Genomic DNA, 26,791 nt, shown 5'->3' on the forward strand with positions numbered 1-26,791 from the left:
TAAGTGAGGGATTTCTTCTCAAGGAGGAAAAAATGGAATATATTCAAAGCTGGCCAAGTTTGATGTGCAGAAATATTATCAGAAAACTTATTTGGCCCAAACATGAAAAATATTGCCTCTTATGAGAAGTAATTTTTAAAGATTAGGAGTGTCCTAAGGGTTGCTGGTTTCATGAGGTCTCCTTTGATGAAAGGTGTCCATTGTCAAATAGGCTTAGGGAAGTGGGCACACTTTTTCCCTCTCTTGTAGATTCACAATGCACATTATCATAGTAAAAACTCTGAGAAGTCTTACAGTAACTAGCTCTGTTTAACTATAGAAACATCTGTGTGTGTGCATGTGTGTGTGTGTGTGCGTGCTTGTGTGTGTGTGTAAAACATTAGCATCCTGAGAAACTAGAGAAATATTATTGGTAGAACATGGACTTGGGTTGGGGGTGGTAGGGAGGAAAGAGGGACTTGTATAAACAATGCCAGATCTACCCCTTATTACCAGCTGTGTGACCTTCAGAAAGTCACTTAACTTTTCTGATCTTCATTTCCCTCATTTGAAAATTGAAGATAATATCTATAAATCCAGGCTTATATGAGAAATGAATATAATAATATATGTAAATAACATTATCATAATTCCTGGGACAAGTGAATCTTCCCAGAGTAGTTAGCTATTACTAATTTCATGATCATTTATGAATTTATGTGACTAAATAGCTGAGGCTTTCTGGACCCAGGGAGAAACATGCTATGAACTACTGGAGCTCACTTACTGCCTGGAGACATTTTTAAGTATTGTATTGGAGACCTGGATATGAGGGTCATCTTTTCTACCTTTCTTTATATCCAGCATTGAATGCCTTCCCGCAATCCATTCTCAAAACAACAGCCAGAAGAATCCTTTTAAACAAGAAGTTAGATCATGTCACTCCTCTAGTATCTCCATCACACGCATGCAAAGGAAAAACTAGAGCCTTCATAATGGCCTCCAAGCTCTATGTGATCTGGTCCACCAGTATCTCTGTTTCACCATTTCTTACTATTGCTGATCTACTCTGGCAAACAGACCTCCTCGCTGTTCCCTGGGCATGATAAGGAACACACCCACCTTAGGACCCTCTCACATCACTTCAGTATGGATCACTCCCCCAGTTGTCTGTATATCTGTGTGGCTCCTTCCTTTAGATCCTTCAGTTCTTTACTGAAATGTTTCCTTCTTAACACTGCCTAAATTTACAGCATGCCCCTATTGTATTAAGTGCTCTAGCACTCTCTGCTCCTCTATATTTCTTTACTACACATCCAATATGCTATGCTTTATTTATTTATTTGTGTTTTTTCTTGACTGTTTCTACTCAATACAACGTAAATTTTATGAGAGCAGAGATTTTTGTCTCTTTCATCCTCTACTATAATTTCGTGCCTAGAACAATATCTGGCACATAGCAGATGCTCGATAAATGCTTTTTGAGTAAAGTAACGCAGAAGCTGTTATGTGTTCTGTTGCTAGAGACTAAGTGCATTTTCTCTAAGCCCAGCATTGAATGGCTGATTGAAGAACGAAACACACATTTCCAGGCTGGTCTCTGGTTTTTATTAGCGTTTCCTGGGACCCATCAAACAAATAAACATATTTTGAAAAATATAATTCTTTCATAAAACAGGAATAGTCTGAATTTAACATAGCTTAAAGGGAAAGATTTCTGATTTTTTTTTATAGTAGCAATAGAGTTGTTTCCCACAAATTGTCAACCCAGGAGCCGGGTGGGAAGAAAAACAAGAATTATGCAGATAGCTACAGAAAGATTAATCCCAATTTAGTTAACCTTGTGAAGGCTTGTACATTTCAGAGGTTCATAAGACACAGTCTCAACAGGAGTTTTTTTTAATAAATGCTCTATGTCTAGTTCCAGAAACTGAATTCCAAGAAGCAACACTGAGGATAATTCAGCTCTGATATTGTGATTACTGTGATGTTCTTTCATTCATACAGTAAGTATCTGCCCAATACGTAACTACCGAGATCTATTGCATCCTACATAATCAGACAAACTCTCACACATATGGGCCCATGCCGTGCACATAGTAGGCACTCAACAAATGTTTGCTTAACTACAGAAGAATAATATAATTGCCTTCCTTCTTAACTGTTTTACCTTTTTCTATACTTGATATATTTGAAAAACAACATGCTTGCAAAACTAAAATCTAACATGCATTACTAACTTTATCAAAAGATGCCTCAGTATTTTTCAAAAAGGAAAAAAAATAATAAAAACCAATCCCCAAATACTAAAACTTAGAACTGCTTTACACTTAAATAGCAATTTACATCATATTAACACATTCATAATCTTCATTGGTTAAAACAGGTCAAAGGTTCATTACTGGCTTCTCATACCAGATAAGTCTCACAGTTCCCAATAAGGCAACAGAATCCTCATCCAACATATATTGACTTGTGGAACTCAATGGCCTGTTTTGGTTTCATTTCAGCGCAAGTAGAAGGCAAAATAAAGAGTCTCACAGTAAAATGTTCATGGTAGATAATATGTCCTTGAAGGTTGTGCCGTTGTGCTCTTATTCCACTGAAGAAATGATTCACATCCCAATTATAGATATGGTCTCCCAATCAGAGGAGTCTTTTAGAAGACATTCATTCATTCATTGAACAAACATGTGTTGTGTACTTGTCTCATGCTAGGTAACAGGAAAATAATAGTGATTGATAAGACATAGTCCCTGTCCTCAAAGAGCTAACAGTCTAGCAAGGCAGGAACTTTGAGAAAAGACCAATGTGTTCAAAGGAAAACTCATAACCTGGGTCTCCCTTCTCAGATGGCACATTCAAGAAACTGTTTCTTATGCCCCTGGGAGTCAGAGCCTTGCTTAAGTCTTACCAACTCAAATATCTAGCAGCCTCAGATGATTTGAGCCTGGTAAAGTCTTAGCAATAGATTTGCTGCCTCATGTTCCCATGAAAACCTAATAAGAGAGAGCCCTTTCAACTCAGGCATACAGGGGGTTTAAGGATAACATGCTTGGTGACCATGTGGACGTTCAGCACAGGTGAGCTTCTCAAGTGAGAGCCATGTGTCCCCAAAAGAAAGGAGGGCTTATCCATAAGACTTTGCTCTCCCTTTAAACACTGTGGTGGGAAGTACTCTGTTACCACTCCAAGTTGGCATAGCTCGATTACTTTAAGTTCTCCAAGTCACGAACAGCACATAGAAAATGCAGCAAACTCAAGTCAAGACAATAGAGATATGCTGAGAACTTAATACTCAAGCCTTAATCAGGCACCAGATGCCAAGAAACCTTCACTCTCAACAAACAACACAATCCACTTATTATCTGTAGAATTGTTGTAGTTGGTACTCTTCACATTCACTTACTCCTTAGCAAAGATTGCTCTTGAATGGAAAGGTTGCAGAAAGAGCCAAAGCCAATTTGGAGGAAGTGAGAAACTTACAGTTTTGAGGAAGGGTGAACTCAGAGAAGGATCTAGCCTCCTTAGATGATGAACAGGCAAAGTCAGAGAAGGAACCGCAGTGAGAGAATTGGCAGATGCCCCTAATAAAATCACACAACTCAGACACACACAGACGCACAAATATTCATGCGTTATACCCATTCAAGTAACTGGATATTTAATTCATTCTATGCAATGAACAGTCAAATGCTGGGAAGGCCCCATAGTTCTTTGGCCTTGCTTGTAAAGCAACATATGTCTTTTCTGCAGGAATGTCTGAGTTGCATAGTCAAGATCTTCGCTGTTCATTGTTCTTTTTCTCAGCTCTTTCAGTAACTGTTACTTGACAACACTAAGTTAAACCTTTACAGAGGTGACCAAGCCAGGCAGAAATAAAAATGGATTTGATTGCACCTTCAGAAAGTTATTCATGGGTGCTCCAAGATTACTACCTAGAATGGTTCTCATTGTAATTAGGACAAATTTTTAATTCTTCTTACTTCTAGCCTCATGAATATACTACAAACACTTTGCAACCTTTGAATATGAATTGCTCACCTCTACCAGGTAAGACACTGTGGTAGGTGGTCTATTAGTTGATGAAGAGCACTCCCTCTTATTGATACATGTCTTCATTTGCATATTATTGCTGGAGAAAGAGAGGTAGTATGGAGGAGCAAGCCAAGGACATGAGAGAGCCAAAAAGAAAAGCTGCAAAAGGGATGAGAACATTCAAATCCATTTTCAAAGTGTCTACTGAATCCTGTGCTTCCCAGATTGCATGGCTCAATGATAAGTTTCCAGGACCCCCAGAACAATTCCTCTATTGAAGAAGAAGCTTTTAACTCCTTGGTGACAATTGTGCCTGAGCTGAGTTTTCTGTTTTTTTTTTCATCCTTTCTTTCTTTTCTTAAAAGACAAAACAAAAAAATTCCTCTGAGTACAAATCTAGGCAATAAACCATTCACCTGGGATCAGTTCAGATGAGACAGTAAACAGATAATCCAAAAGACAACAAATTATAAGAATTAATACCAGCAAAGAGGATTTTCCCTGGAAATTCTTTTCTTGGTGTTTCCTTCTACAATATAATTTTAATTCTGCTTTGTAATTCCAGTGAAAATGTCTTCTATTGTAGTTCCTGCTACATTACTATGCTTACTTTATCTGACATAGGCTCTCATCTGGGGTTCTGAAAAGAAGCTCCTCTAGCTATTTCAACTTATTGTCCCTAACATTTAAAACATAAAGATAGGTTGAGGTTGAAGTCTTGCTTTTGCTTCACTCTAAGGAACTAAAAGACCTTACATATCTTTTTCTTCTGAGAATAAACCACCATCTTCATATTGACTAGCTAAACTGGTGGTTCTCAATCAAGGGCAATTTTGCCCCCCCAGGGAACATTTGGTGATGTCTAGAGACATTTTGCATTATCACAGCTGGGGGGTTTCTGGTGTCAAGTGGTTAGAGATCATGAGTGGATACTGCTGAACATCTTACAATGCACAGGAAAGCCCTCACCACAAAGAACACTCCTGCCAAAAATGTCAATTGTGCAGATTGAGAAACCTTGGACTATAGGGATACAAGAGCAAACTCTTCAGCCATTTCCACACCACCGTCTCCTTTTTCCATCTTATTTTTAAGCACTTGGAGCAAAAAAGAACCAAGATGGGTTCTCTCTTAAATAGCTAGAAGTGAGCAGACAGGGCAATTAAAGTATTTCACCAACCATCCAAAGGGGAGGAAGGAAGACAGCCCTGGCATTAGATAAACCATTCCTGAATGAGTATAAAGACCCCACCATTATTCTTCTTGCTGACTTAAGCATTCCAAGTCATGTGATTATGCAGAGATTATAGCCAACCTTGGGTTTTGGAAGTCCCCATTCTCCACTCACTGGATCCTAAGGCTCAGGTTAAACTTCCCGGCATCCATCCACTTTGTCCTAACCATCTGAGACCCTGGAATTCAACCCAGCAACCGTGTTCACCTCCCTTGACGAAGTCATATGGATGCTTTGTGGAGGATGCATCACCTTTTTCTAAATCATGTCACATACAAAACATTTAATGCCCTCTGATTTTTTTTTCTTTCTCTTAGCAAGAAGCACGAGGCTACAAACCCTGTTACTCTTGCAGTGAAAAAGAAGAATTCACAATAGAGGTGAAAACAAATCACAACCACATACAGCATCATATTTCACAGAAAACTGTGTACGTTTTTTCCCCATATAGGACATACTTCAAAGTAACAAAATAATTTTTTTAATCAACTGTAGTGTTTCTTCTTCCCGTTAGAAGTAGTTTCTTTTTCCCCTCATGGTACATAAATATCAGAGAAAAGTAGTCTTTGAAATATTTACGTCCAGGAGTTCTTTGTTTGTGATTATTTGGTGTGTGTTTTGGTTTGTGTCCAAAGTATTGGCAGCTTCAGTTTTCATTTTCTCTCCATCCTCGGGCATTCTTCCCAAATTTATATACCAGTCTTCGTCCATCCACACGCTCCAGAATTTCTCTTTTGTAGTAATATCTGTAACAAAGGACATTGCATAAGGTGACTGATCAGATGAAGGTTGCTAGGTAAATAATGGGTCGTACACCTTATTGTTTTCAGAGACATGAAACTCCTCACCTCATAGCTCGGCTGAGCTTTTCATAGGTCATGCTGCTGTTGTTCTTCTTTTTACCCCATAGCTGAGCCACTGCCTCTGATTTCAAGAACCTGAAGATGCCCTCAGATCGGTCTTCCCATTTTATTAATCCTGGGTTCTTGTCTGGGTTCAAGAGGATGTCGCGGATGAATTCCCATAAGTGAGTCCCTCTCGGGTCTGATGAAAAGCAGAAAGGGAGGTTATTAATGATCTAAGTCACAGCAAAGATAGGGCAGAGAGCATTCAGTTAGGTCATCTTCCTCCAAGTAGGAGATACTCATTTCTCCCCTACTTCTCAGGGAAGATGAATCACAGAATCACCAGATGTTGGACATTAAAAAGGTATTTAAGAATAAACTAGCACACTATTTTATTTTACAAATCAGGAAACTGAGGCACAGAGAACTTAAGTGACTTGATCAGGGTCACACAGCTAACTAGTGACACAGCCAAGACTAAGGAATAGGTCTTAGGTCTCCTAAGCCAGGGGGAAGTTTCTTCTAGTTATTATTCACAAACTATTTGGGGTTCATTTCATCCTGTTACTTCCCCAGAGAGCAATTCTCAACCACTTTTATCTAGTACCTCAACCAATTAAATTGCTTTGACCCAGCAACTGTGTTTCAGCCAAATGCAAATCAGTAAGGCTCTAGAATGTTTACTCCCAGAATAGATGAGGGTGGTAGGGAAGGGGGTGGTCACGCAGGGACTGGAGGACCCAATTTGAAAATGAAGCCACTACTGCAATAAGATTATCAACCAAATTCAACTTTACTCCCACTGAATTTTTGATGCCCCACCCCCACCCCACCCACCATTCGAGGGGTTGCATTAATACAGTTTTGTGGGATTATGTGGAAGAGCAGATAAAGACATTCTAATTCCTTATAATTTCTGTATTACATCTTTTTTTTTTTTTTTTTTTTTTTTTTTTGGGACAGGGTTTCACTCTGTGGCCCAAGCTGGAGTACAGTGGTGCAATTACAGTTCATTACATCCTAGACCTCCCTGGCTCAAGCAATTCTCCTGCCTCAGTCTCCCAAGTAGATGGGACTACAGGCACGTGCCACCATGCCCAGCTAATTTTTGTATTTTTTGTAGAGATGGGGTCTCGTCATGTTTCCCAAGCTGGTCTTGAACTCCTGAGCTCAAGTGATCTACCCACCTCGGTCTCCCAAAGTGCTTGGATTACAGACCTAGATTATACCGTCTTGATTTCTTTCTGTGTTCCACCCACAATTCCATGTCTCTGATATTTCGTATATGTTCATAAGATTTTATTACTGAAGGAGACCCAACTCCCAAAGAACAGTGTTGAATCTTAAGAAAAAACAGTCATTTCTTGGAATGGTAACTCCACAAATGTAGGAGGCCAACATTTAGCAAAAGAAAGGATGATACATCTCAGCTGTTTCTTCTTATCTCGCTCCTCTCCCTACCCTTTTCTTCTGGGAGAGACAGAAATTGCTAACCCCATGCCTGCAAGCAGTTCTTAGGCACTGGGTGTCTCAGTTTTAGAGCACATATGACAGAACAAGGAGGAAAAGTCCAATGGGGCTCCACTTTGAGAAACAGCTGCAGAGGGGGGTTACTTTGATAGCAAGTGATGCCTCTATTTTCTCACTCCACCCTGTTTGGGATGAAGACATGAAGGCAGCAGACAGAGGCGATATTTGCCAGAAAACTAGTGGCCTCCAGATGTGCCCGATGTGATGGGAAGGACCAAAGGCCATCTGAAAGCCAGCCAACTTACTGTGCTTTTTGGTGTGGCACTTGGCAGGGGGGTCTTGCTCCTTTTTCATATCAGGTGACTCTGCTAAGGAGAAAAATGAGAGCCGTTTAATTGACCTATCTCCTATAATTCTCTTTTTCATTCATGCATCCACTCATTTAAGCAATATTTACTGAGCACCTACTGCATGCCTGGCACTCTTTGAGTATGTGCTAGTGAACCAAACAAAATAGAGATGATAAATGCTATGGAGAAAAATGATGCAGGTTAAGAAATGGAGATAGATGTATGGACTTGGGAATAATTTGCAATTTGATACAAGGTGGTCATAGAAGACCTCTCTGATTCCATGACCTAAAGGATATGAGGGAGATGGTCATGTGGAGAGCTTGTGCAACAGCCTTCCATGTGTAAGATAGAAGTGCAAAAGCCCTGAGGTTGATGTGTGTTTGGTATATGCATGCTGTAAGAGGCAGAGAGGGAGGAGCTGAGGTTCTGATCATTAATGCCTTATGGGACTTTTAAGGACATGACGCTGAGAAAGATGGAAGCCATTGAAAGATTTAGATCTTTGAAAAATTTGTGGTTTGTTTTTTTTTTTACATAATACAAAAATGTAAACATTTATAACAAAGGAAGATGGCCTTTAAGCCAGAGAAGTGCCCTTTTTTTGGCATGCAAAGTTACATTTTAATCAGCCTGACAAAGGGGCCATTGAGTGGCTCAAGCTCAATACAGAGGGCCACAGTGGACTATGGAAACACAGATTAGTTTAACAAATGACTCATTATGGCAACCCTGCGACTATTACCAAAGAGGAGATGATGGAGGCGGACCTAGGAAATAAAAATTCTTCTCAGAAAGAAAACCAAATGATCTAGCCGTGTGTGTGTGAGTGTGAGTGTGTGTGTGTGTATGTGTGTGTGTGTGTGTATTGGGAGGACCAAAGTAGATCTTACAAAGACTCTCACACTCAAAAACCAGCCAATTTTAATACAAAGTGGTCCCTAAATACAAGCCAATTATTTTAAGAAATCGGGCCAGTAAAACTGATCTCTTCCATGTGCCCTTCCTAACCTAGGGTCCACTGACCCAGTGTGGCCTTCAAGGGCCCCTGGACTGACTGAAACCATATATGAAGGGAGAGGGTTCACAGCATCCATTCGATTATCAAGAGAGGCCTATTATTCAAAAAAGCTATGAACTGCCAGCCATTAGATACTAATTAAATTGGTTAAGAAAAAAAGCTACTGTTTATTGAGCACTTACTATGTACCAGGCACTGTACTAAGCACTTTAAATGAATCACTTTATTTAATTCACACAATAACTCTATGACGCAGGTACTAATATGATCCATAGTTTTCAGCTGTGGAGGATCTGAGAAACAGAGGGGTCAAATGACTTGTCTAGAGTCACACAGCTGGAATGTGGAGCCAGGATATGAACACAAACAGTTTGAATCCAGAAGCTTTACTCATAACCATGATTCTATGTCATTTCCAGAAATGGTGGCCGGCACGTAATCTTCCTTTGCACATAACAGATTTCACACAAGCCTTTCCTGCCAAGAATCAGGTTCACTTCTATAATGTTCTTGTTAGTAGAAAAGATAATTTCAATCTGACGATTCCATATTTCCCAACGTTCATGGACCCTTTCAACCATCTTATCACCCAGCTAATCAAGACTCAATGTTCCCAGCAATTTCTCGAAACGTCACGGCAGGATGGAGAGAGCGATTTAATAAGACCTAGGTAAACAAGAAACCTCTCATCCTGGTTAAGAATTTCTCTCCTGGCATTGTCACTAGCAGGGCCTGCACCTGACTTGGGTTTCTCTGAAATCTGAGAGGACAAATTCACAGGAAATGCAAGGAGACTTCACTCTCTCTCCCTGTAGGTTGCAGGGTGAGGTTGCAACATCCCATCAGGATGTGACAATATTGCGACAGGTCTGGCATCCACCCCGGTTTCCAAGTGATACATCACTCTGACAGGGCCACGTTGTACTGCAGACAAAGAGTGGCATTTACCCAGCAGGCCACAAGCAAAGCTCGTTTTCAAATGACATCCAGGAGGGATGCAGGGCCATTATTTCAGAGGCAGGAGTTGAATTCAGAAAAATACAAGAGTCTCTCAGTATATTGGCCTCAATTATTGTTTGTAGGTTCCTAGTTGATCTAGAATCAGTTACTTTAGAGTTCAGGTGCCTTTGTGAATAAGATGAAAACATTGGACCCTCTCCTCAGGAAAAAAATGCACATATATGTACACATGAAATTTTATCAACAATTTCAGGGGGCTGTGGCCCATGTAACTGTCCATGGACTCTAAAACCCTTAGACTAGATAAACCATGAGGAAATATTCTTTGAGTTGTCAGCTGTTTACCCAAGCTAGGCTCCATCCAGCTAGGAACGTTCTTTTTTTAATCCCCAAATAAAAATCTTTCCGTCATCATAAAGGGGAATAAGCAGTCAAAGGCAAAAGAAGAACCTAATTTCTTCCAGCCCCTCTCTGCCTGTTGCCGTGTGCAGGGGTAAGCCGTGGAATCACTGGCCTGCCTTACCACTGATATCTTTTGATCTTTAACCTCGCTTTAATATGTGTCCTCCTTCTGCCCTAGAATAGAAGTCAAGACCTTTGAAGTTAGCCATGTGGTTAAGTGATTCATTCTTATAAAATAATGGCTTGCCCTGGAGAAGTTGTCCAGCCTGGCTTTCTCTTGCTTGACTCCCAGGCACTCCAGGCCAAGGTCCTACTCAGTCCAGGCAGGGGCAGCAACAAGCCACAGGTTTGTGATGCAAGTGCGAGAGCGTGACTTCAGCTAAGCTGCTTCACAAGAAGCAAAGATTAGAAGCATTTGCATATGATTCAGCTGTGAGCCATCTCTTTACGGGATATACAAATTTCAGTGTTCTAATAGACCGTGCCACCCTAGCTTTAGGCTCAACAAGTCAGTGGATAAACACATCAAGCCCCAGCTGGCATGACAGGCTGGAGGACTGTTGAGCAGAACAGGACTCTGGCAGCGGGCATTTTATGAAACGGGCAGATGACAGAGAAATCAAAACAAAGCCTGTTTCCCCACCTGCGTTTATCACAGAGGGCATCAGTTTTTGCTGAGCCTCGCCTTAGCTCAGCTGGTAACTAGCATTAAAACATAGAAAGATATTTCACTGCATTCAATTACATGGGAGCTTGAAATATAAAGACTCAGGCAAAAGACCAAGGTTTTTCCGGGGGGTTCTGGTTCCATGCAGTAGAGACTATAAACTTCTGAAAGAAACTGACCCATATAAGGCTGTAATTAACTATCCTACTGAAGGGCTATTACCCCAATGGATACACCAACCCTAGAGACCGCATTGATTCTTTAGGGCCTGGGTGGTTGATCTCATTTTCCAGCCTGGGTTGCAATCACAGGATAGGAATGGGGAGCTGCAGCAAACAAGGATCAGAAGGGTAAGGAGAGAAGATTCCTGAGCCCATCTTAAGAAGGACTATTGAAAAATACAATCGGTGGACTCGGGAGAGAGCGAGTTCCTTGCTACTGCAAATGCGAAAGCAGAAACTGGCCTCTAAGGCCCCTATTGATTTTGAGATTCTAGAAGGTGTAAGTCAAGATATAGAAAAGAAGATGGCCTGAATGTCAGGGTAGCAGAGCTGTAACTATGATGTTTTGGTTTCCCGGGTGCCTCAAGACCTACTAGCCCCTGAGGCTCAGGAAGTGGTTGGTTCAGCTTTATTCTTAGTTGGAATTTTCTGCCTTAAGTCAAAGACCCAACTGGAAAGATGGAAGGATGTGGGAGATGACACTGTAGGAAGTCGCAGAGGAACTCAGAGTATGACTCGGGAGGTTTCCTCAGCCCTGAACCCCATGGTCTTGACTGAGTGGCAATGATTGCCACAGAAATTTTACCCCGGTTGGCTCAGTTCCCCCAGAATAGCAAATACACAGCCAAGCCTTGCCAGTGTTTGATCTATTTCCTAATTTTAACAAATACTTCAAGTGACACATAATGCTAAGGACTACTGGGGGAAGGAGAAGTCAAGAGCTATGCTGGCCTCAGCTCTTGACATCAATTCCAGAAGCATTTACACTGGCTCCCAGCCCCATCTCATTTAAGGGGCTTGACCCAAACAAAACCTCAAACCAAAATCTTTCATTATTTCAGTTCTCAAAAGCAAAAACAAAAACAGAAAAAAAAGGAAGGAAGGGTTGCAGACTAATTTCTTTCACAAAGACCCAATTAAATCCCAGTTCTGAAGTTGCTCCAAATTTAATTCCAGGAGAGAGGCACTATCACTTGTGACTGATGTCTAAGTGCCATTTCATAGACCCAAAGAGATCCACAAGTTCGTACTCAGATCACGGGAAACCATAAGATCCTCTTTCAACCATTTCCCACACTGTACACGCCAATGCACCTATCTGTAGGTGGGGGTGGTAATCTGAAATCCCCTCTCCCAGACTCCCAACATCCCAACCTTCTCACCCAGTGTAACCTTGGTTAAGAAGCATGGATAGCCCCAGTTGCATCCAAGCTTAACCAAATGCAGCTAATGTGAACGTAACTCATAAAATGCAGGTGTTCTGACTGATTAGAGAGCACTGATGAGTCATCAGAATTAGACTTAAAAACTGACAAAATAGTGTAACTGTGGGGATTCTGGAAGTTTCCAATGGCTACCCCTTCACCCAGAAACCATCACTACAGGTTCACGGACCTTTGAATTTCACTTTGAGGTATTCTTTCTCTAAGGCCAAATGTAGTTTGTTGAAAATTAAATATAGCCTTATTTCCCATAAGTATACCCAAATATGAATAATTTTAGCATCTATATTGCAAGAGTATGTTTTCATTGAAAATAAAGAAAAGCCTAAACAACTTTTATTGTCACAACAGAGTGACTAGTTTCACAGGAGACCAACATTTTGCCTAGAGGATCCCTACGGGTCATCTTCAATGTACAAATATTGCCTCAAAAGCAAACCTCGTCTAATGGTAACCCCATCCCTTTCCTATCCCTTTAATTAGAAAGACTCCAGCAAGGCAGAAGTGTAGAGTGTTGGTAATTCCCACCGATTCTCCCTAAGCATTAGGCATACCCAGCCTCAGATGTGATGACAGCTTACCAACAGGAAGGTGACTGGTGGTTGTCATGGAGATCTGAGCCCGGCAGAAAGTTTTGCTGTCCAACAAATCTGTGGCCATGAAAAGATAAAGGACATTTAGAGCACCCCCTCCCCCCACCTCACAATAGAGCGCTGTGGCTCTTAGACAAACCGAATAAGAATGTAAAGGGCCTTAAGTGTCAGGGAGTTAGTTACCTACTGTGCTACCATAGTTGGTGTCATATAAATAGTTCTCGTCTTTCCAGGTGTTCATGATGGAAGGGTCTACAAAAAATAGAGAAGGAGAATAGTCAGCGATCATTTTCCCCAGGGAGAAGAGGCTGCGTTTTCTAACTCATTGTTCATCAACAAAGTATGAGGGGTGAGGAGTGGTCCTCAGAGACAAGGGATACGATTCTGCTTCAGCTGCGTTACTTTATAATAATGTTGTTAATTTTCCTTTCAGCATCCTCGGGGAAATGGCCTCATCCATGTGTTCCATACCTATTGCATTTTTAGGGAAGTGAGAGAAGTTGCAAGAATGGGAACCTGTCCTAGACCAAGTGGTTCCTAGGAATTTTCCTAACCTGGCTTGGCATTGTTTTGCATTCTACTGCATAATCACCAGAATATTTTTACCCTGGAGTGTGGTGGGGGGAAGGCCTTGTTAGGGATCAATTTATTTAAATATATAATAAATAATTAATGAGCTCTTGGGGGGTTAATGATATTTCTTTCAGGAAGAGTCTAGTCAATCTTATCACAGTTTCTTCGTTGCTGAAATCCAGAGATTTGTCATCCAAGTTGGGTGACAGCCCCCTCCCTCTAGGATTTTTCCAATTAGCTTAAAGGATGACATAAAATTCTCAAAACAAAACCAAGGAGAAGGGGTGGACTGTGTTACTAAATCAAATAAACACCTTTTAAGAGTGAAGCCCCATTGCCCCATCGCAGAAAAGAAGTGCTCTTGTACTCTGTCTCTCTCTCTCTTTCTTCTGTGTGCTGTGGTAAGCACGTCTCACTTTGATTGACTCTTCAGATTTCAGATTCAAAGGGAACTCCCCTCCACCTACCCCAAATGGAGCTCAACTCCCGCACAACCCCCAGATCTGGGCTGGTCTCCAACAGAAGCATTTTGTTTCTTGGCTAGCCAAAAGCTGTAAGATCTCCCACCTCGTCCTCACCAGAAACTTCCTGCTTTCTCCTCACCGCAGACCTAGGTTACCCTCAGCTCCCCTCCTTGCTGGGTTCTGAGTTTTAGGGCCGGGGTGTAAGCCACTGGCTGAGTTTCATTTTGTTTTTATAGCACAAATGATACAAAACCTGACTTACTGGCTAAGTCCTCGTGTTTACGACATAGGGATTTAGCCGGTATTTTAGCTAATAGCTACATGTTTGGACACCCCAAGCCCAATCTCTTGGGGTTACACCCTCTCTCGTTGGGTCACCTTGTACACCTGTTGTTGTCTCTGAAAACAAACTGAACCAAAGAGGTTTGGGGGTGTTGGCCCCTCTATGAGCTTCTTCTCCCCTCCTCCTAGGGTGGACCTTCTTCTCCACCCTTCCACTCAGCTTTTCTGAACTGGCAACACAAGAATGTCTGGATGGCCAAGAAGGAATTATCAAGTTATTTGGGACCTCTCCAGTATTACCCTGGCTCCTTCAGTGGGGCTATCTGTCAGGTCAAGCAGGGGAGGGGGTGCCATCCTCCTGACCAAGTCCTGCGTCCATCTCTAGGGCAAGACCAGGCCTGTAAAGCACAGAACATCCAGATGGCCCATCCCCTGGCCTCTGAAGAGAAGGGCAGGGCTAGCAAAGCCTAATTCGCATGCTTAGCAACTATTGCTTTTTTCTTTAATAATGGTAGGCCAGCCCACTTATGAAAGGGTAAATAACTGCATGGGCCAATTTTGGCCCCAAGTGACTCACAAATCACCTGCAGGTCAAATTCTGTCCTTGGTGACTGGGACACATCCTCAGGGAGAACTGTGGAAAGCTTGGTTGGCCCACATGGCTCCTAGGCTCCCAGGCATGAACATGGGGAGTGACTTAGGAGCAATAGTTGCTGCACGGTTTTATGATGGCTCATGGACTTTGGAGGACAGTCTCCAGGAGAGAGATTTAGGACAGGGGAAAGGAAACGAAAATGAATGTAGATGCTATGGGACTGTAGACTCTGCTCAGAGCCCAGAATTGTGTCCTTCATATAAAAACACACCTAAGGCAGGAGCTGGGTTGCAGGTACCTTTGTACATCTCTGCAGAAGCTCCCCAGGGCCCCTAAAAATTTGTTAACTACAACACCAAGTCAGCATATTCCCCCTTTTTGTGAAACACACTCCCATCAAGGGAGGAGGGAGAGAAGAGGAGACATTGCCCCTTCCTCTTCTCTTTCCAAACTTGGCCAAGTCCAGTCCCCTGACACTTTTTAAGGTGAGGAGGCCCACAATATATTCTGCATTTCCTTGGCTACTGGCCTGAGGTCTCGATGATGCCACAACCAGGAGTAGGGGGCAGAGAAGTGTGGCTTCCCATAAGTCTATAAATCGGAAATAGGTGGCAGTCACTGGTCGCAAGGGCAAGAATGAGGTTCATGGTGGGGGTGGCCCATCAGAGACAGCCAGGGAAAAGGCCTCCCTGCATTTCCTGCAAAAACTTACTCCCACATTCTCTCTTGCCGTCTCCCAACTGTCCTCCCCGGAGCTTTGCCAGGCTAGGTTGGCTCCCTTTGTCCACTACTACTCACCAGTTTGTTCAGTCTTGACAATGACATTGTGTGTGGACTGGAACAAGTCACTACTGCACTGGCCTGTGAAGGACAGATTGGGATAGTCAAAGAGGGCCCAGATGGAGCCAGAACTGGATGCTTAAATAAGGACAGAACTGGCTTCTTTGCAGAGCTTCTGCCATCCTACTGCCTGGTCACCTATGTTTGTTTATGGGAGGGGTTTCTCTGTCAGCCTCTACAAACTCAAGCCTGCAGTCTCTGACCCCAGAAAATCAGGAATCTAAGGCACTACATTAGAAGCAATTATTTGATGTGGTAAAGTAAAGGCATCCAGTATGGTGAAATAGAACTTCAGAAGCCCAGTTTTTCCACTACTAGCTATGAGGAAGGTGTGTGTCCTTTACCTTTCTGGGTCTCAGTTTCCCCATCTGTAACAAGATTAAACTAGATCAGGTCACTAGACGACTTCTAAGGTGCTTTCCCATATTAAGATACGATATGAAAATGAAAATGTAGGGAAAACCATTTTAACTAGCTTGAGCCTTCTTTGATTTAAAATCTAATCAAAGCCATCATGATTACATCCAATCTGTGAGATATATCTGGATAAAATGTGGTGATTCTTTCCTTATTTATGCCTCAGCACATGTACAAGCAGTACACATCACATGACCTTGTTTGCTTGCAACTCCTCTCCCATTATCATATATAAAAGCCTATATATGTATGCTTTTATATATATATGTAAATGCACAAATGAATCTAGTATGTTCTTCTTCCCCAGACAGATTATAAACATCTCAAGAGCAGAAGCCATGCCTTTAACCTCTCTGACATTCAGTCTTCCCACCTGTGAAATGTGCACAATATTTACTTTGTCGTAAAGTTATTAAATGAATTAATTCACTTACAGTGCCTAGTATAAATAAATACTCAATAAATGTTAGTTAATAGAATGTCTACACAAAAGCAAACAACAAAAGAGTGAGAAATCTGGCTGGACGTTAGGAACTCAGAGGCTACAGCAGCATGCGGTGAGACCAAACAAGTTATGGGAGGTCAGAGATGGAAGGTCTAAGATGGCCACAGCACCTCCCAGGCCTCCCTGCCTCAGACCTCAATCAGGGCAAAGCTTTAAAGGAGTGGATTTAATTGGGGGGTGGAGGTAAATATTTTTAATTCTTCAAGTGTAAGTCTGATCTTTCTGAAGATCCCTGAGGGTTATTTATAGAGCCTTCTTTGGTTTGATTCTAGTCAAAGAAAAAAGATCAGCCACCAATGTGAGGTGGGTGGGAAGCAGGGCGTGGCCAGGGAGCTGAATGACATCATCTAAAATGGCCACCGCAGCCACAAGCTCTGCTGCAAGGCCCCAGGTCCTCTTCAGTGTTGATGGCTGTTGCCAGGGTATGACTCCGGTTCACAGCCCTGGAGCTCATGCCGCCCAAGTCCCGGTTACTTGCCCAAACATGGGTTCTACCAAGACATAAATGCCTTTTCCAGTGCAGACAGGCCAACTCCCTGTTTTTAAATATTGCTACTTTTCAGGATGCCCATAGTTCTCAGAAGAGCTAGATTTTTACAGCCACTATCAGGGGAACCTTATGCCAGTGTCAAAACTGTTCTGCAAGGTCAGCTGTCCATCCTACTAGGTCTTACATGTCAGTATAGGATGTGTTCATGTGTGAATAATCTACCACTCAAGGACAACATCTGGAGTGGTGGCCCATCCCTGTGCTAGGGGAAGCCTCAGAGAGACATCTGGGGCATTAGGGCAACAGAAATTCCAGAAACCACCACAGAAACATTCCCCATACACGTGTCTAGACCATATGTTCTAACCCTTTTTTTAAGTTACAGACCTTTCAAGAATCTGCTGAGGTATTGTGAATCTTTTCCCCTCCCAAAACACAAACATAGTTCTAATTTCATATATCTTCTTACCACCCTTAGGACCCTATCTTAAGAACCCAGGTCTAGAAGGTTGTGTGTGTGTATGTGTGTGTGTGTGTGCGTGGTTGTTTTTTTTGTTGTTGTTTGTTTGTTTGTTTTTTGTAACCATGATGATCTTTAACAAGCAAGTGACTGGATGTTAAACTATTGAACCCTGTTTGCAAAGGAAAGAAGAAAACATTTTCTAAGGGTAGTAAGTATTCTAAGAATTCCTAGCCCACTTTTGTCTTCTTGAAAATTATCACCATAAGGAAAGAATTAAATTACACCGGCGTTTATAAGGGATTAGACACACCAGGTACCCTAGGCTTCAATCCTGTCCTCTCATCTTCCTTCCATTTCCCTGTCTTGGGACATGGTAATTTGGAGGTGAGACCACTCTTTCTTGTCCCTGACAAAGAATCCTGTCATCGGCAGAATCTCTGTTCTTCCGGCTGGCTTCTAGCAGGGTAGGGAGAGACACAGAAAGAGAGAGTCACCGTTCCACTTCAGATGCTGCAAGTTGCTGTAGAGGAGCTGCCCCGCCGTCCCTGCTGCCCTGGTGAACTCCTGCAAACTCATGCTGCAGAGGTGCTCGCCGTTGATGTCAAACTCTTGGAAAGGGATACAACTGGCATCCAGCTGGTTGGTGTCCAGGAGGTGCTGGAGCCATTCCCACACCTGGTACTTGGTCCAGTACTGAGGATGAATTTCATGCCACTGGCCTCCAAAAAACCCGCTGGAAACTGCAAAACAGGAGGCAGCCTCATGAGTGACCCCAGCTGTTCCTGGCTATAGTATCTGACACAGGGATGCACTGTTGGCTGCCAGATATCTCCGAGACACAACCACAGTCCGTGTATGTGCCAGCATGGGGGATGGAGCAGAAATGCATCTTCATGTCCTCTCTAGCCTGCTACCTATCCCTGGGCGCTGGATGAGGACAAGAGAGCTGAAGTGCTCAGAGCTCATTCCCCCACCTCACCCAAAGTAAAATATCATGAAAGCTAGAGCGTTGCTATCATTTCAGCAATTTATTAGCTTATTGTCCATACCCAAATAGTTCTCTTCCTCTTTTCTCTCACTCTCTCTCATTTGTTCTCTCTTATATATACACACACACACACACACACACACACACACCAAACTCAGACCATTTTCAACTAAAACTAAGGCCTGAAATTAAGGTTCTTTTCTCTACAATGCCTTTGCTTTTCCTCAAAGTGGTCCAGATTATTGATCTGCTAACTGGACTGATATCCCACTGCCCCAGCCTAGTCATTATAGCTATCATGATGTCACTTCCCTACTCAGTTACCTTTAGTAGTTCTCATCACCCACTGAAATTAGGTATAAAACTACCTAGCTAGGCACTGAGGCTCTTCACTGACTCTTCTTCAAGTAACCAATAACTCTTGTCTTTTTTCTGTGCTGTTCTTTCAGCTCAGCTTGTGTTCTACCTCTCACTCCTGTTGAATTCCTACCCATCTTTCGAACTCTGACCACCCTGTAAAGTCATCCCCAATCCCGCCAACTTGCCTCAAGGGCTCACTGTCCTCTTACTCTCCAGGAGACATGCTTGGTATTTCTAATGGCTTTGTCATGTTCTGCTTTTCTCTACAAGTCTCTAAGTGCCATCTTATTATCCTTTGTAAATTGTATGCTTGAGATCACAGACTGTTTTACTTGTCTTTGTATCACCTAAAAAATGACCTCAGAGACTTTGTCATGGTAGATGCTCACTGTATATTTATTTAATGGAATATATTTTTGAAGAAGAAATAAGGTAGGCATCTGAGGAGTTGGGAGGTGCGTTTACAAGATGGTACATTCAGATACCAATGAAGAAGTGCAGTTCATTAAACTGGATAAATATTGCTGAGCCTAATATGTGCTAACCATCTATATATGTGACTCATGCTCACTTAAAAAAACATTCCATAGTCTGCCCGAAGTTCTGGGGCAATGGAAAAGACAAAGCCAGCATCTGAGGGCATGTAACAGGGCTGAGAGAGCTTACAGTTCCCTTGGAAATAGATGTTGGGAAGGAACTCTCTTTCAGGAAAGATGAGTGAAAGGGGCAAGGGGCAAAGACTATTGCATCCCACCAAGCTGAAGCAGGGGAAATCCAACTGAACGTCACACATGGATATTCCAACAAACTCAAGGGTGGACCAGAAGAAGAAAATGTAGTGCAAGAAAACTGTCTCTAACTTTTTCTTCAAGGTCACGCCAGATCAGTTCTTCTCAAACTTTAGTATGATCGTGAATCACCAGGGAATACTGTTCAAATGCATATTCTGATTCAACAGGTCTGGGGCAAGGCCTGAGTTTCTGCATTCCTAGCAAGCTTCCATGTGATGCTGATGTTGCTGGTCTATTGAATTACAAGGAGCTAAAGGCCTCAGAAAGGTCTAACTCCCATAATGCCCATGGTCCAGCCCAAAACACCCTCAGAGGAGAGACTGAAGGGGAAATGTTTCTGACCCAATCCCTCTTCTTCCTCATTCATTCAGAATCCATCCACAGCTTCCAGACCTCAGAAGCACTAAGAGCAGGAGGTCAAGTTTATCTAGCACACAAAGGTGACTGCCATTAGTAATACCCACCACTCACAGTATGCACTTAGCTCCTCGTACCTCATGGCCAAACAAAAGCAGCCCCCGGCCCACAACGTGGGCTCTAAAGAGGAAGCCAATAGTCAGGGGTTGGGGGAGGAATGGAACAATCTAATGTAAAAATCTGATTATACGGAAATAGTCCCAAATACACAGACTTTGGGCCGGATCTTTCCATTTCCCCCAAATTTTGGTGCCTCACAAATAAAGCTGTTTAAGGATGGGATATATATTTTGTGGCTCCCCAAGTCTTTCGTCTTTCTTTTTCTAAAATAATTGTGTTGCTATGACAGTACAGCTCTGGTTTTGACAACAAGAGGCACCAACTTTTAATAACCTAACAGCACATGTAGAATAATCTCATCTGCAAACTTGATATGGTCTAGATTAAAAGATAGTCCCTGCTAGTGTATCTTGTTCAAACTTGGGAGAATCAGGAATTTTTGTCTGAAGCTGACTGGGGAGATTCCGCATCAGACAGAGAACACACCAAATTCCTGAAGTTTCAGGAGAAACAATAAAAATTCCTATGAGTTCACATCCTCTCTGCCATTCAACTGATCTCCTTTTCCTCTTCAGTCTCAATCAAGGCTGAGCTTTCTTTGAGGTCTCTGGAATTTAAGAAATAAAAGTGGCACCCCAGTTCTACTTCCTGCTGAACACATTTTCCCAGCTTTCTCCAGAGCAAGCAGGAGAAATGCTGCCTTCATCGAGAGGCCAGGGTCCTGGGGATGCCAAAGACTTCCAGTTTTATTTGGAATCCACTTTCTGGGTCCTCACAGGGTATTTGAGGCCCACAAAAGAAAATGCAACTGCCCAGAAAGTGCAGCAGTTTGGGGGGACAGGTGACCGAGTAAGGGAAGTTCACCTGCTCACCCTTTCAACCATGTTTGACTAGGATTCCAAATTAAAAGAGGTGGAGCTCCACATGGATTAGCACTCGCTGCAGAATAACTCTCCCATTATCCTCCCACTTCTGCCTCCTCCCAAGCTCTGGTCACCAACAAACCATCTCCATATTTCAAAGCAAACTCGAACAGCAGAGCCTCTGGCAGGCAGATTAGCAGTGGGTGTGGATTGGGAAGAGGCCCAGAGCTCCCTAAACTCACTGCTGTTGGATGCACAGCTGAATGCCTAAACTGGAGGGCTTCACAATGGGGTATGGAGTTCCCGATTCAGCAACAACTTGATTCAGAGATTCAACTTGATTCAGGGATTCAACTTGATTCAGGAAGCCACAAGCTTGATCACTAAACCCTCTATACACCCCACCACCAGGTCCCCTCTTCTTCTAATAGAGGTGTTCTAGATTAAAGCTCTAGGGAGAACACCTGCTCTCCTTACAAATCTCCTCTCCCCTTGCAAAGAGAGGCCGCTGGAAGATGAAAAAAGAAAGACCGAACTGCTATAACCCTCTCCTTCCTAACCTCCATGCATGCGCACATACACACACACACACACACACACACACACACACACCCCCTTTCTCTCCTAGCCTATCTTGATATCCCAGCAAAACACTATTAAAAGCTTCAACAGAGAGTCTTTCCTTTAGGCATCTCCTCTACTCCCCTCACTGCCAGGCTGTCAATCTGGAACCTTGAATTTTGGGAGGAGGCAATAGAATATCTCAAACGAGCTTTTGTCTGGAACCCTGGGGGCTGGTAGGGAACTCCAAAATTGAGTTTTCTCCATTCCTTCTTGTCCCACATCTTCTGCTGAAAAGCCTATATTATTCAAACATTAGGTTGTGAGAGGAATTAAAGCAAAGAGCCCCCACAGCACAGCAGTGACTCCAACACCCACGGGCCCTCTTACCATTGCACGTGGAGTAGCTGTCTGTCCAGGCTGGCGGCTGGTGAAGGAGGTTGTTGCCAGGGTTGAGATTCATTACACCACCTCCTTCCAGAATCATGATCTGTTAGGAGATCAGACAGCCTGTTCAGTCAGTGCCTCTTGGACAAATGTCATTTGAAAGTGCAGATCACAGAGTAAATTTAGGAAGAAAATAAAGAGAATTTGTCCTTCCACCCATTGCCTGCCACCCATTGCCAAAGCGTTTTTTGTAAAAGCAAAACTCACAGCAATTAAAAATTTCCAGGTTCAATTTTCATATGCATGAGGCAAGTTTTTACAGCCACCCATTCATAAATGAATAATCTCTGATCAGGAATGAAGCGGGAGGAAAATGCAATACCTGCTCCCAGGGCGAGGCTGGCTGGCATCCAAGTAGTGTTTTTTTTTTTTTTTTTTTTACAAAAGTGAAAATGCCAAAGAGATTTTATTTAAAGTGCAATTTCAATCAATGAAAATCCAAGCTGGTGGCAGCACAGCCCCAGCACCTGTGTGGGAGCTCGGACTGCAACCGCACCTGCACACCCAGTAACAACTTTCCTCAGTGCGGGTATCTGCCACGGGCTGGGCTGGTCGTCAGAGGGCCTCAGTCATATTTTAATAGAGCTCTTCAAGTATATGGCTTTGTGATAATATCAGGAATCAGTTGGTTTCTCTGACAGACACTGCCCATTTCTGGTAAAGAAAAACATTTTCCTTTCTGGTAACAATTATAACCAGTTTTTTTTTCTCCTGTTAGAGACCTGGAGAATTTAGTGGGTTTCCAAGCTGACCTAAGTAAAAGTGGCTTCCGCAGTCTGTGGGATCATTTTTGCAGTAAAGGACTTGGGAGAAGAGATTTGTTCCGTGGGCTTGTTTGGGTTTATTTTATAACAATACAAACATTTTACACTTCAGAAATATTGTCTTCAATTGTCCAGTATTTATAATGTCCCTACTCCAAAGCAGGCACCCTCCACCTTTCAGACCAGATCCCCAACCGTGTGTTCAGTCATTTAAACGAAGAGCAGCCTGTTTCCAGATCGCTATTGGGCAATACCCAGAGGCTGTAAAAGTCACTTGCTGTTTATAAAATGGGGTGGGGAGAGGAATTCAGCTTTATAGCTGCAATTCATGGAAAATTTTCTGCTTGTTTTGGGGAAATTTTGCATCCTCGGGTATTACCAATGTCCGCAGGATTAAAATTGCCAACCCAGAGGATTTTCAGCCCTTGGCATTCCTTCCCCTAATTTAGCTACCGCTCCTCTTGTTCTGTGTAGGGCCTGTTGGGGGAGAAGAGGGGTCTGCAAAAGGCATACTAATATATTCATGTGTTCATTTATTCAACAAATATTTATCAGCCCAATAATGGGCTGGGCACTATTCTAGGTGATGGGGAGAGAGCAGTAATTAAAGGTTGAACTAGGCTACACACAAATATGTGTGATGATTATTAGCATCATCATCACTGTTGCTTGGTAAATAATTCTGACTGAATCCAGCCTAAGTAGAAGGTGGAGAAGGAAAGACAGGGTAGGGATGATGGACATTATAACAGCAAAGAGCCACTGGGGGGGAAGATAGGAGAACTGGATTCTATGTCCTGGCACCATGTATAGGAGCTTTGAAGCCAGAAGAGCTGGGGTCGATTCCAAGCCTTCCTACTTACTAGCTAAGGTTAGTACTCACCCAGACAAGTTACCTAACCTCTCTGAACCCCAGTCTTCTCATATGCAAAATGCAGCTAATCATACCTCGTCTGTACATTGATTGGAGATTAAATGAGTTTCTGTACCTCGAGCACCTGGCACAAAGTAGGGCACGAATACGCGTCAGGTGTTATGATGAGGAGCGTCACTAGCTCTGTGGATAGCCTGAACCAGAAATGATGCTGGGCCTCAGTTTCCCCACTTGAAAATTTAAAGATGGTGACTATACTGATCATAAGTTCCCTTTCTGAAAACCTCTTTGATTCTCACCCTCAGAGAAAGAAAACAACCTCAAGTCAAACCTTCTTTCCTTTTTCATAATAACTGGGTATTTTCCCATCCAACTTTGTAGAGCAATTGCCCTAAAGCTAAGAAATCAGATTGGGAACTTCAAGGCGAAAGAAAATCTCTAAGTCCCCAGACCGGGTGGCTCGGGGAAGGAGGGGGGCCCAGGGCCCAGTGTCTTGTTTGCTCAAGGCTGGGCTTGTTCCTTGCTAGCATTTGCTCAACCACAAGCAGTGGAAAGGTTACTGTTTAACCCTGAAAGGGCTGAAGCTCAGAGCCCAGCCCATTTGCATGGAGGGATTGGCCTTCCAGGCTCAGGGAGGACAGGTAGGGAAAGGCTTCTCTAAAATTCTTTCACAAGGATTTGCCTGCAGGGTTGTTTCAAAGTGGTCATTTCAGTGGCAGCACCTGCCTGGGCCAGCTATGCTTCCTGACAAACAGAAAGCAGGGTGGTGTGGAGGCTGTGCACCCAGGCTTTGGAGCTGGAGAGATGCAGGCTCAGATTCCAGTTCCCCTGCTTACTGTGGGTGACCCTGAGCCAGTGCCAAGTCTGTCTAGCCAAAAACATTCTGTTCCTCACTTTCTGTACCTGATAAATGGGAACAATACCAAACTCAAAGGGCTGTAAGAATCAAATGAGGTCATGCACATAGAGAGCTTGGCAAGTAGTAAAAAAAAAAAAAAGAATTTAATAAATGTTGCAGAACAATATGGGCCAGTTCTCCACCTGTGGCCAAATGCCCACAAGCCCCTCTCCTCAGGGCCAACGTCATTTTCCACCATGACCTTCTGGAAGCATCCAGAACTTCTCCCAACCCCCAGAGATGCCTTTAAGACTGCAGGGTGGCAGCTGCCGCATCACCATCCTCCTGCAAAAAGATGGCCTGTGCATAGCCCTGCTCCCTGCTGGCACTCCTTTTCCAAAGGAAAGCAGCCAGCATGGTGAGGGGCCCTTTTTTGCAGGGCACATTAAGTGGTTTCCACTCATAAAAGAGTTTGTGTGGCTTAACCCTTAGTGAGTCAGAGTTCACTTGAGCTCACCTGGGCTTGTAAGCAAAGAAGGTCAGCATTTCCAACTGGGCAGGGAGCTGCAGGGAAAGACGTCCTCAGGGTGGGCACATGAGGCCCAGGGCCAGTGTAGCAGAAGGCCTTTGGCCGAGTCCTACCCTCCTCTGAGGCACAGTTTTTCAGGCGTAGAGTGAAGACACTTGCCCCAACACACTCACAGGACTGTTGAGATGGAATGAGATCATGGATAACAAATGTGACTTGAGAATTGTAAAAAAACCTTGTTATAACGAACTCACCCACACCCCCATATGCTAATGTAGACTTTCTGTGGTATATAGTAATTGCTTTATGGGGTATAAAAAGCAATCCTTTTAATTAGAAAGCAGGGGAATTATTGAATGCTCTTATTTCAGCTCCCTACTTTACTTTCAGCATAGCTTTCATTATTTTCCTTAAAAAAAAAATACCATCAAATATGTGGAAGTAGAGACTTCAGAATCTGAGATTCTTGGGTTAGACTCTAGGTCCCATCTTTCAGCCATGTGATCTTGAGCACATTAACCTTTCTGAGCCTCCATTTCTCACACTGGTTTAGAAATGGGAGAGCTGGAGGGGGTTGCAGGGGAGTATTTGTTTCTCCTAAGCCTAAGGGCTGTTTTGAAAGATAAATAATTATAATGGGTCTAAAAGTGTCTTGTCTAGCCCCTGGCAAACATGGGCCCCATCAAAATCAGTTTCCTTTCCCTTCTTTAAACATTAATTCTCAAGGTGTTCCTCTAACACATTTTATTTCTTCGAGGACTGAATCCCCAGTTCAGAGCCTAAGTGAGAATGACTCCACCCTGGGAGTCAAAAGGAAGCTGGGAAAAGAACTTACTTCTCCCCATCTTCTGCTGGAGGCAGGAACCTTGGATTGGGAGGCAGAGGAGGAATCCTCAGCCACCCTAGGTAGTGGTTAAAAGCAGAGTTTCTCAACCTCTCCACCACTGAAATGTGGACAATCCCTTCTGTGGGGGCTGGCCTGTGGATTGTAGGATGTTTAGCAGCGCCCCTGGCCCCTACCCTCTAGATGCCAGCAGCACCCCCTCCACACACAGCATGTCCCCGAGGCAAAAACCACCCCCAGTGGAGAATACTGGTTAAAAGCTTGTGGAGGCAGACAACTCAGGCTTTGCTCTTACTGACGTGACAAACTTAGGCTGTCCCTTAGCCTTCCTGGGTGCCATTTCCTCTGCCGGGGAATAGGCATAGGCTTGCTGGAGGGTTAAATGAGACAAGGCACCTCAAAGCCCACAGCAGAGTGCCTGGTACCTACAGAGTAATTGCTTGATCTGTGAAGGTTTAAGAGAATACATTGGGTATCAGAGCCACCTTTGTCTGTTCCCAGGTGGTATGTATTCCGGGGAGATAGTATAAATTATTACCTGAGCTATTAAAAACTGCACACACACAAAGAAAAACTATACCTCTTATTTCAAACTCAAAGAGTGAAGTGTGACCTGGTGTGGTGGCCCACACCTGTAATCCCAGCACTTTGGGAGGCCAAGGCGGGTGGATCACTTGAGGTCAGGAGTTTGAGACCAGCCTGACCAACATGGTGAAACCCCATCTCTACTAAAAATACAAACATTAGCTGGGTGTGGTGGTGCACACCTGTAATCCCAGCTACTCAGGAGGCTGAGGCAGGAGAATCTCTTGAATCCAGGAGG

At 43.2% G+C, this 26,791-nt stretch overlaps 1 protein-coding gene across 7 annotated transcripts in view; it reads right to left on the bottom strand.

The window, feature by feature from the left end:
* Positions 1-1,570: 1,570 nt before the first annotated feature.
* The window catches only part of EHF (ETS homologous factor), a 42,062-nt gene continuing 16,841 nt past the window's right edge, over positions 1,571-26,791 (bottom strand). For 3 of the 7 annotated variants that reach the window (XM_054440317.2, XM_054440316.2, XM_054440318.2), the window contains exons 2-9: positions 22,063-22,162; positions 18,127-18,372; positions 15,716-15,778; positions 13,187-13,255; positions 12,992-13,060; positions 7,872-7,934; positions 6,100-6,295; positions 1,571-5,997 (exon numbers count right to left, since the gene is read on the bottom strand). In XM_054440317.2, the coding sequence (XP_054296292.1) occupies positions 5,898-5,997; positions 6,100-6,295; positions 7,872-7,934; positions 12,992-13,060; positions 13,187-13,255; positions 15,716-15,778; positions 18,127-18,372; positions 22,063-22,159 (903 nt within the window). In that variant the 5' untranslated portion in view covers positions 22,160-22,162 and the 3' untranslated portion in view covers positions 1,571-5,897. Of the gene's footprint in view, positions 5,998-6,099; positions 6,296-7,871; positions 7,935-12,991; positions 13,061-13,186; positions 13,256-15,715; positions 15,779-18,126; positions 18,373-22,062; positions 22,163-25,112; positions 25,302-26,791 lie in introns of those variants that run through there. The other 4 variants (XM_054440322.2, XM_054440319.2, XM_054440321.2 and 1 more) reach the window with 4 other exon arrangements.

This window comes from Pongo pygmaeus, chromosome 9 (genome assembly GCF_028885625.2).
Source record: "Pongo pygmaeus isolate AG05252 chromosome 9, NHGRI_mPonPyg2-v2.0_pri, whole genome shotgun sequence".
Lineage (NCBI taxonomy): Eukaryota > Metazoa > Chordata > Mammalia > Primates > Hominidae > Pongo > Pongo pygmaeus.